Raw genomic sequence first — 10,333 nt, forward strand, 5'->3', positions numbered from 1 at the left:
CTGTTGATTGGAGAAACGGAAAAGGAGATGAGCTGTCATGCGATCGGTAATAACACAGCTGAAGCGGTCATTTTCAACATTGCACGGACTCTCCAATTGCCACACCACAGGTTAAGACTCGAGTTGTTTACATGTGACGTAGGCAAATACGTCACTGAGGTCTACAGCCAATTGGTATTACGGCCATCTGCTGGACTGGGGTGGAACCTTGCAAGTGCCGTCCAATTTCTTAAGCGACAATCTTCACTTGCACTCCTCTCACTTGAGGGGACTTCCCTACGGAGGGACCTCACTGGAGGGTTCTCAGGGCCAAGTGAGAGGAATGGGATTGGGCCTTAGTGTCTGAAATAACGTCTGCCCGGACGCCCGGGGCGTGCATCTTTTATGTCGGGCGTACAACTTACACAACATCTCTGCCCGGGTAAACGACAACTTTTGCAAGAAAAAAAAAAAAACACGAAAGATTTTTATTCAAATCAAACGTTTGGTTTATTCCGATTTCGAAATCTTCGTTTGGTTAAGAAATTTCAGCATTTCGGTTCGTTTGGCAATTTGCATACTCGGCAGCCAATCAGAAGCCTGCATCGAATAACTTTGCGCTTCTGGACTTTCCCGAGCGTTACAAGGTTTTGCGTTTGCATATCCTTTTCCAAAGTAGACGCAAAGAGAACGCAAAAAAAAAATGGATAAGTGGTTAGGAATCAAGCCAAAACCTCAGCCCCAGAAGAAAGATTCGAAAGAAGCTAACAAAATTTATGACACAACAAAACGTACATTAAAAGTATCGTGGAAAGAGGAGTTCACGTGGCTTGTAGCAGACGACGTAACGCAAACATGCATGAATGAAGATGAGCGAATACAGGTACATACTGATGGCAGATGGAAAACAGTGATGTTATATACAGGCAATGGATGTTATAAGTACATTTATAATAGACTTAATTTTAAAGTGTTGTTCTGTTATATATTCTGATTATCCATCCTTAATAATTTGCAACAATGTTTTTTGTGATTATTGCGTTTCAAGTTGTGAAAAATGGGGCAGGCAACTTTAAAGCTGGACAGGCAACTTTTCAGAGTTGTCTGCCCTGGTGTTCGCTAACTTTTCATGAGTTTCAGACACTGTAAGTATGCATGCCAAACTTTGTTATATGTCATGAGTAAAAGTTCTGTTTGCAATAATTCAGAATTTCAGAGTTGCTAGTAAGATAAGAACGAAAACAAAATTCGCTGTCTGATTAGCTTACGGTAGGTCTCCTACCCAAGGTAGGACGTATCGGCAGAACACAGCTCTTAATTGGTAGGAAGCCGGTTCCCATCGTCAACATTAAAGAGTTGTTAGAAAAGCCGTTTCGTTTGCGAATGACGCATCACTATTGACTTCACCTGCAACCGCAAGTGGTTTGCTCGCGTGGCGTGGATTATGTTTTCGTTTCAGGCAAGCAAACTTTTTACTCATGCTAAAGACAGAAGTGTCATTTCCTTTCCTTTGCGTTGTCGTTGAGTTTCAGTCGTTTAGAATCATTGTAAAATCGGAGGCTGGAGATGCAATTTCACGACGTTTTAAATGGGCAGAATATATCCTAGACACCTTTCGTGATACAGAGCAGTTTTTTCAACCTATTTTGAGCCAAGGCAAACTCCTTTCATGAAAAAATCTCTAGGCACACTTTCTGTGGAAAATTCCTGCCACCAGTTTCATGTATTTTTTTCTAAGCCTGAGTATCATGTTGCCTTGATTTATTTCATTTAAAAAGTTACTTCCCCCCATTATTTGTGGCAGGGGTGGGCAATTATCTGCATTGTGTTAAATAATTTGGAGACCGATCCATTTTTTTCCCATTTATGAATAAATATACGTCTGCCATCTAAAGGTTATATTGATTTTTAAATAGATTTGTTCCATCAAGTTGGTTTTGCAATAATAAAACTTAGAGTAAGATAATTTTAGGTCCCTGTTTTAAGCATGTCTTTGGTTATTTGGTATTGAAGTGTTACTGTAGTTGTATGGTTTTGTTTTTTTTAGTATTTGAGTCAGATTTCTTTTTCAGTTCTGAAGTTTGTTTTTGAATAGTTTTACTGTGGGGTTTTTTGGAGTATTTCGCATTAGTTTTTTTTGTATTTCCATAGTATATTTCCAGATATTTTTTGTTGTATTTTGCAGTGCTTGTTGTAATAGTTCTAGTAGTATTTCTGTGGTAATATTTCTCTAGTTGTGTTTTGTTTTATTGTATTCTATCAGTGTCTGAAACTCATGAGAAAAAGTTACTGGACACCAGGGCAGACAACTCTGAAAAATTGCCTGCCCAGCCCTAAAGTTGCCTGCCCCATTTTTCACAACTTGAAACACAATAAGACGACTAATCGCGAAAAAACAAAAAACATTGTTGCAAAGTATTAAGGATTGATAACAGAACATCACTTTAAAATTAAGTTTATTATGAATCTACTTATAACATTCATTGCCTGTATATGACATCGCTGTTTTCTATCTGTCATCAGTATGTACCTGTATTGACTCATCTTCATTCATGCAATGTTTGCGTTGCGTCGTCTGCTACAAGCCACGTGAACTCTTTCCACGATGCTTTTAATGTACGTTTACGTTTTCTAGCGTCATAAATTTTGTTGGCTTCTTTCGAATCTTCTGGGGCTGAGGTTTTGGCTTTATTCCTAACCACTAATTCAATTTTTTTTGCTTTCTCTTTGCGTCTACTTCCGACAATAGCTTTATCGTTTTTATTACATAGAATACGATTGCTGAAGCGCAGCAGAATTCGCGTCCACGCGAAGGGGGGAGGATTTTGCAGAAGAGTCGAAATCAGGCACTACAGCGGCAGACGCATGCGTACAGTGGCATCAAACGATCGCTTCGTTTGCAACGAAAAAAAACGATACCGCGGCGAACTCGTTTGACTTGGTTGATTTGCAGATTCGTGATAGTGGGTGTTTCCCGGATGGTACCCATAATTGACAAATTTGCAGTTTTCCGTACAGATTTTCTTGTACGTCGTGCACGTCTTAAAATGCATAATAAACGTACTTTGTACGGCAAAAACGTACAGGTTGACAGGTATGTTTCAGACACTGGTATAATTTTGGCTGTTTATTTAGTTGTATGATTTTAGTATTTTAGTAGCATTTCTGTTGCATTTTGTCGTATTTCCAGAGAATATTTTTTGTTGTATTTTTGTCGTGCAGTATTACTGTATTTGCTGTAATTGTAGTTCTAGTAATATTTCTGTGGTGATATTTATCTAGTTTTCTTTTATTTTATTATATAGTGGTATTTTGTAGTTTTCATCTGGAGGGACAAAAGCATGACCAACTTGGGTGCCGAGGTGCTTAACTTGTTTGGGTGTTTGGGCATTAGGGTTGGCCATGGTCACATTTTTTTTGCGTTATTTGTGTTAGTTTTTTCCTAAAAAGTATTTCAGTCGTATTTTTTTTTTTTTTTTTTGGGTGTTCGTGTCGCTCTTGGAGGGACCCCTAGTGGTCGTGGCTTGCTAAACAGCCACTTAGCTCGCTCATGAATTGGGTCGTTACATTGTGTTTTTAAATTGTTTTTGAAAAAATAAATTAGCAAAAATAATACTTAAAATTAACAAAAATATCAGTTAGTGAAAGTGTTGGCAGTTTCTTATATTCTGCTACGAAAATGGCGAAGGTAAGAAAAGGACCGTATCGATGACAGTCCAATTGAAACCGGAAAAAAAATGAAAGTTTATTCGAGTGTTTCTAAGAATTTCTCATACTTGCACGGGCATCAAAAGGAGCGGCAATGGTAATTTCAGACGGAATGTGGCATCAGTAAGTAAAATATTTAAGTTACATACACCACCGTTAAATAATTGGCAAAACTACATGACCTATCATCCAAATGTGCAGTTCTAAAAATACTGGGGCATTTATTTTACATAAGAAGAGTTTCACTTGGGGGAGTTGACATGATTGTCTGCCATCTTGCTGATACGGGTACCCCCAAATACCAAAAAGCTGTAGAAAGGGGCAAAAATAATGGATGAAAATAATACACACTGTCACTTTAAAGTTGGTGTCCATAACTTTACAAACATCCTAACTGCAAGAAGTCTGCAGGCTTGAGAGCGTTCTCCATCCGGGCCCCGGCGTTATGGAATGCCCTGCCTCCGGAGATAAGACCTGCAACCTCAACGGAAGTTTTTAAATCGAGGCTTAAGACACACTTCTATTCCAAAGCTTATGACTGATGGCCACCTCATATACTGTATTGTCCTGTCTTTTTCCGATTGCCTGCCTGGCTGATACGAGGGAGAAGGACGATTTGAGAAGTCAGCGGACCAGCGTCTGACCTGAAGCATGTCAACCCCCTCATTTACCAGCTGGCAGAGATGGGAAGCTGCGTCGTGGCCGTCATAGACTTTCTGGACTAGTTTATAGGCTGGGGGCGTCATTGCTGTCCTGCACTTTCCGGACATCTTCAACATCTTACCTAGTGTTTACTATTCTGTGTACAGTAATGCTAATTGTGATTCACCCTGGTCAATCCTGGAAGGGGGATTACCACATGTGAGGTCCTTTCTCAAGGTTTCTCTTTTTTCCTCACACTGAGGTTTTGAGTTGTTTCTTGCCCGCATGCTGGTTTAAGATCAGGTAATTGTGCAATTGTGTAATTGTAATCCTGTGCAGTCCTTTTAGACATTTTTGTGATTAAGGGCTATATAAATAAATGTGACTTGACTTGACTGACTGCTGATGCCATCTTCTGTCTAAAATTATTGATGCAGTGTCTGTCGAGATGCCGCGTCTCTCTTACACACTCGAATAAGTTTTTTTTTCATCTTTTTGGGGATTTGGGTTGGCATTTGTACTGTATTTGAAACAGTCCTCTTGTTCTTCTCAACCTTTTCATTCTAGAAAAAATAAACAACCAGCACGCGCGTGAAATGACACTCTTCCATCCCGCTTGCCTCTGTTCGTCCTTCCTAATGTGCTGAGTGGCCAGAATACTGATGATAAAAGCAGAAAGGCACAGTGAAAAAAATTTAAATATCTGAATATAAAGGTTCTTTGAACTCAGTTGAGCATTGTTACCACATACTTGATAGAGAAAATATTCAATTTAAAACTTTTTACCCTTAACGACGTACCTGACCCCTAAAGTTCTTATTAAGGTTGTGGCCAAACTAGCATTCTGAGGCTGACAATTGGCCCCCAGGCCTGAGTTTAAGACCCCTGTCTTCAATGCTTAGTGAGAGAGGAGCTGAAAAGCGAGTTGCTGAACAAGGGATGAGTGAAGTTCAACACCTGCTGGAGGAGCTGCAGGCTCTCTTTGCCCAACACGTCAGGATGGACGAGAAGGCCCGGGACTCGGAACTCGGTAAGTACCGTATTTTCTGCACTATAAGGCGCACTTTCGTTTCAAATATTCTTCTTCTTCCATAGCTTTGTTATACATTTTGGGCAAGCTGGAGCCAAGGTTTTACTATATCGCTTGTATAACTCATTACTCAGACCACCAGGTCCAGGGCTTTTTTCCATTTTGAAGTGTGTTAATAGAATCCATGATGTCTGCACAAGTTATTTCTGCATCCAGTCCCTCCCTATCTGACTGGTCAAGTTCTGGTGAACTACAAAAGTCTAAAAATGTCTGCATTACTCCTGGTACTCTGAGAAGAGTACAGCCTTTCGTACAAAACTTTTGAATTCTCTATCAATATCTTCCTGTTGTGTGGAGAACACCAGAATCAGATCTTGTTTTCTGGATAGTTTGGTCATAAAACACGCTTCCAAAGTAGTTTTTTTCATCTGGGTAATTCTTAGTATGCGGCATGGTAACCTTTACTCAAAAAATGTAAATCATACAATGTTTTCAATATTTCATCTGTAAGAGGGACTTTAAAATTATTACAGAAATGTATCGGTCCAGCACATAATTTAATTATTTAACTTTTTTTTTTTTTTAACCAATTACTTCGCACAATGACATAGGCCAAATGTCCATTTCTTTCTCAGTGGTTTCTGTCCTCAAATACTGAGATATGACACTTTTTTTTTTCTTTCCTCCTCTGTCTTTTTTCACCTCTCTCTTAAAATGAGCTTGTCCTGTCTGTGCCAGTATCACGGCGAGCCTTGTACTGCCACCGCTTTTCAGCAGCAGACTATAGTGCTGTTCCTTGACAAATACATACTTACAATTTCAAAATAATTTTTTGAAAGTAAACGGTAAATTAATAAATGATCGTTTGATAATAAATACCACAAGTATAAAAAACAAAAAATTAAATCTCACATTGACCCTGTTGCTTTGTGTGTCTCCTGTCATAGTGCAAAGCAGTAATGGGAATGGTAATACGGGGGACATTTTATGCTTAAATTGGCTATTATTACTATTGTGATGAAAAAAAAGGCTAGTATTTGTCTGGAGAGCAGATTTGGCGCTTTCGTTGAATTTTAAAATGTATGGTATGTAAAAACCTAAGCAAAAAAATATATATACTTTTGCTTTTATGGCACTTTGGGTCAAAAGGGTTCCCAAGCCAGGTCTAGTGCCTGGTATCCGGGGCGCTCCACTTGGGGATGTGGGTCTGATTCCCGTTGCATTCCATTTTGTTTAATACGAACCAACCAATTTGAGGTTTTTGATGCACTTTATACAGTTATTGTGCAGGGGTTGAATGGGGCCGGTCTTGTACCCATTTCTGACTCTCTTCCGCGTGAACTATGCTTCTCTGTGCTGCCTTTATAATGTGTATTTTAAGGAATATTGATTGGTGCGATCAAAACAAAAAAAATAGTTTTAATCTTAGCAGAGGGGTTAGATTTTTGGCAATACCTGCTAAAATGGTCCCTGTTGGAGCTACAGACTTGTCCCTCCGAATGTAACATTCTGTAATCTCAGTACGTCACCGTAGCGATTTTATAAGTCTCTCAGACTTTTTTCATAGCATTAATAATAAAAACCGAACCATTATTTGTAGAACACTTTTTTAGAAACGCATCACAAAGTATTCACCTGTGATCTCCAAAAGGCACAAAACACAATTGGTTTGAAGTGTGATATACTTTGCAAACAGTAGAATAGGGGACTTGGATATTAAATTCAATTCAAATATTTGTTTACATGGGGAAACCTAATGAAACCAAGGTCGCATTCACAGTGGTCCTCTGGTTACAGCAGTTAGTGAACAACTACTTACAATAAATGTGCATTACAATACGGCTCCAAAAGTACACCAAACAAAGCCTACTTGTGTACAACTAGTCGTGATCGTGAATATTATAGCGTTAAGCTACATTGGGTTGCCTTTGATGTTTGCATTAATATGTCCTAATAAACTCATTTTACAGATTATGATTGTTTTTTATTGTAATTACATCAATCAATATTCCTCAAACATATTATAAAGACTACGATCGCGACACTCGTTCAGTCTGAAGCGCAGGGCTGAGAAGCATATTGTGCGTTTACGCGAATGGAAGTCAGATTTTGCAGAGAAGCCGCCCGGCAAGCGAATTGTACCGTTCTGACTTAAGCTTTGTCCAGAGTTGATTTCTGTGCTGAGGAACATGGAGAGTGTCCGCAAGCGCTGGTTGCACGCCGAGACTGAGCTCAAGCACTACAAGGAGCTGCTGGTCAAGTCTGACTTTTCCAAAGCTGCGCTGGAGGTCCAACTCAAGCATGCCCGCAACCAGCTGGAGGTGGAGATGAGCAAGCGCCACAATACCCAAAACCGTTACCAGCAACTGGTAAGTCTTTTCTACGCTTTCTTTTCCGGGTCCTCCAAGTTCTGCTTGCTTAAAATGTCAATCATTACGTTTGAGCAGGGCCGGAATTACCCCTATTCATGTAGCGTCTTCTCACTCAGTTGGAAAAACGTGCCAGTACACTAGTAGATAACGGAATTCATCGTTGACTATTACCATTATCGATGGATGAAATATGGTTCTGGATCCGCAGCAAAGGCAAATGCAGTTGGTGTGCGACGTACTGCTGCACGATAGCAAAGCGTTTTTGAGTGACGAGCAGAAAACCATTTTGGCTTCATTGGAGCAGCGTGGTGCCAATGTGACTTTTCAGCGCACATGGTAAGAAAACGCCGGCGAGGTGAGGCGAGTCCCGGCCTTTACCAAATTATGTCTCTTTCAGTCTATCGGCTGTCGACGAGTCGTCCATTTTTCACTCGGACATCAGCTACGAACGCACAGACGACGACTGTGTGAGTTCCCCGGTTGGTGTAGCATGCCTGAAACTCTCTCATGGCGGTCTTTGACGTTTTCAGGACCTGGATGCGACCATGCTCAGACCTTTGAGGTCGCGGGCCAGAGAAGTCCGGGTAAGCCAGCCCACTGTGCTATTCGTCAAAGGCAAGAGTTAATTGAACCCTTTACATTCAACCAATAAAATAATTTAGAAAATCACAATGACCCAGAACAGGTCAGCGGCCACTTCAACTTTCCTTAGGGGGCACTTTGCTGCCCGAGTGAATCACGTTGGAGAGACCCCTGATCTAATGAGGCTGCCAAGTTCCACCTGGTGTATAGATATATCAATAATTTAATACTTGCCACTTGCAACTTCTATTTAAAGTGACGGCAATAGTTTTGCTGGTACCTTGTTAGTTTAGAGTAATTAGGTTACTAACTTAGTTACTTTTTGGATGTAGTAGTAACTACTGTACTGTATAACTATTTTTTAAAAAATAATTTGCCCAACACTTCCCGATATTTAACGGCGCAATTTTTTTTTTCAGTAACAGGGTAATCTTAAGTTTTTTTCTTCCGTGACAAGGCTTTTTCTGTTACTGATGGTCAAAAGCAGTGGGTTATATACGTGTTCTGACATGTGTAGATAGATAGATAGATACTTTATTCATCCCCTAAGGGAAATTCACATTTCCAGCAGCATCCCTGAGCTGAGAACAATACAATAATAAAGCCAAAAGAATACAATATACAAATACCCAGTGTGACGTGCAAATGCCCACTTTAGCATGTTATATAGAGTAACTAAATAGTGCTACACAGAACACATAATGCAGTAAGATTCGGTAATATCCAATGTAGGTGGTGTGGTTTAATGTGGGCCTTTACTCTGCCGGGTGGAGTTAAAGAGCCTCATGGCATGAGGAAGAAAAGATCTCTTCAGTCTGTCCGTAGTACAAGACAGTGACAGCAGTCTGTCACTGAAACTGCTCTTCTGTCCGGAGATAATGCTGTGAAGCGGATGCGATGGATTGTCCATGATTGACCTCAGCTTTTTCAGTGCCTGTCTCTCAGCTACTGTTGTTAGGCTGTCCAGCTCTTTGCCCACAACAGAGCTCGCTTTCCTAGCCAGTTTATTGAGACGAGAGGCATCCTTCTTCTTGACGCTGCCTCCCCAACACGCTGCCGCATAGAAGAGGGCGCTTGCCACTACTGTCTCATAGAATATTTTCAGGAGCTTTTTGCAGATGTTGAAGGAGGCCAGCCTTCTGAGGAAGTAAAGTCGGCTTTGCCCTTTCCTACATAGAGCTTCTGTGTTGGCAGTCCAGTCCAGTTTGTTGTCCAGCTGCACACCCAGGTATTTGTAGGTCTGGACAAATTCTACACATTCTCCCTTGATGGTTACAGGAACCGGGTGAGTTCTGGTTCTCCTGAAGTCCACCACCATCTCTCTGGTCTTGGTGGTGTTTAGGTGCAGGTGGTTTGCGTCGCTCCATCGGACAAAGTCCTGAATCAATTTCCTGTACTCCTCCTCCTGCCCGTTTCTGATACATCCCACGATCGCAGTGTCATCGGCAAACTTTTGCACATGGCAGGACTCAGAGTAGTACTTAAAGTCCGATGTATATAGAATGAATAGGAACGGAGAGAGAACGGTCCCCTGCGGAGATCCTGTGCTGCTAACCACGGTGTCCGATGTACAGCCCCCCTGTTTCACATACTGCGGTCTGCCTGTCAGGTAGTCAGTAATCCATTCTACAAGGTGTGAGCTAACTCCCATCTCTGTCAATTTCCTACTCAGTAGCAGAGGCTGTATGGTATTGAAGGCACTAGAGAAGTCCAAAAATGTAATCCTCACAGCCCCCTTCGCCCTATCCAGGTGAGAGAGGGATCGGTGTAACATGTATAATATAGCATCCTCCACTCCCACCTTCTCCTGGTAAGCAAATTGCAGTGGGTCGATGGCGTGACGGACCTGTAGCCTCAGGTGGTGCAGCAGCAGCCGCTCCATGGTCTTCATCACATGTGATGTCAGGGCGACTGGCCTGAAGTCGTTGAGTTCCTCTGGTCTTGATTTCTTTGGGACTGGGATGATGCAGGATGTTTTCCACAGCTGAGGGACCCTCCCCTGTTCAAGGCTCAGGTTGAA

At 41.2% G+C, this 10,333-nt stretch overlaps 1 protein-coding gene across 1 annotated transcript in view; it reads left to right on the forward strand.

Annotated features, from left to right (window-relative positions):
- Positions 1 to 1,308: 1,308 nt before the first annotated feature.
- The window catches only part of LOC148346847 (rac GTPase-activating protein 1), a 54,495-nt gene continuing 45,470 nt past the window's right edge, over positions 1,309 to 10,333 (forward strand). The window contains exons 1-6 of the mRNA XM_088323440.1: positions 1,309 to 1,438; positions 5,232 to 5,359; positions 7,526 to 7,728; positions 7,940 to 8,067; positions 8,129 to 8,198; positions 8,262 to 8,315. Of these exons, the coding sequence (XP_088179566.1) occupies positions 5,269 to 5,359; positions 7,526 to 7,728; positions 7,940 to 8,067; positions 8,129 to 8,198; positions 8,262 to 8,315 (546 nt within the window). The 5' untranslated portion in view covers positions 1,309 to 1,438; positions 5,232 to 5,268. The remainder of the gene's footprint in view (positions 1,439 to 5,231; positions 5,360 to 7,525; positions 7,729 to 7,939; positions 8,068 to 8,128; positions 8,199 to 8,261; positions 8,316 to 10,333) is intronic.

The sequence above is a fragment of the Urocampus carinirostris genome, chromosome 19, assembly GCF_059441175.1.
Source record: "Urocampus carinirostris isolate Australia breed hairy pipefish chromosome 19, RoL_Ucar_1.0, whole genome shotgun sequence".
Taxonomy (NCBI): Eukaryota; Metazoa; Chordata; class Actinopteri; order Syngnathiformes; family Syngnathidae; genus Urocampus; species Urocampus carinirostris.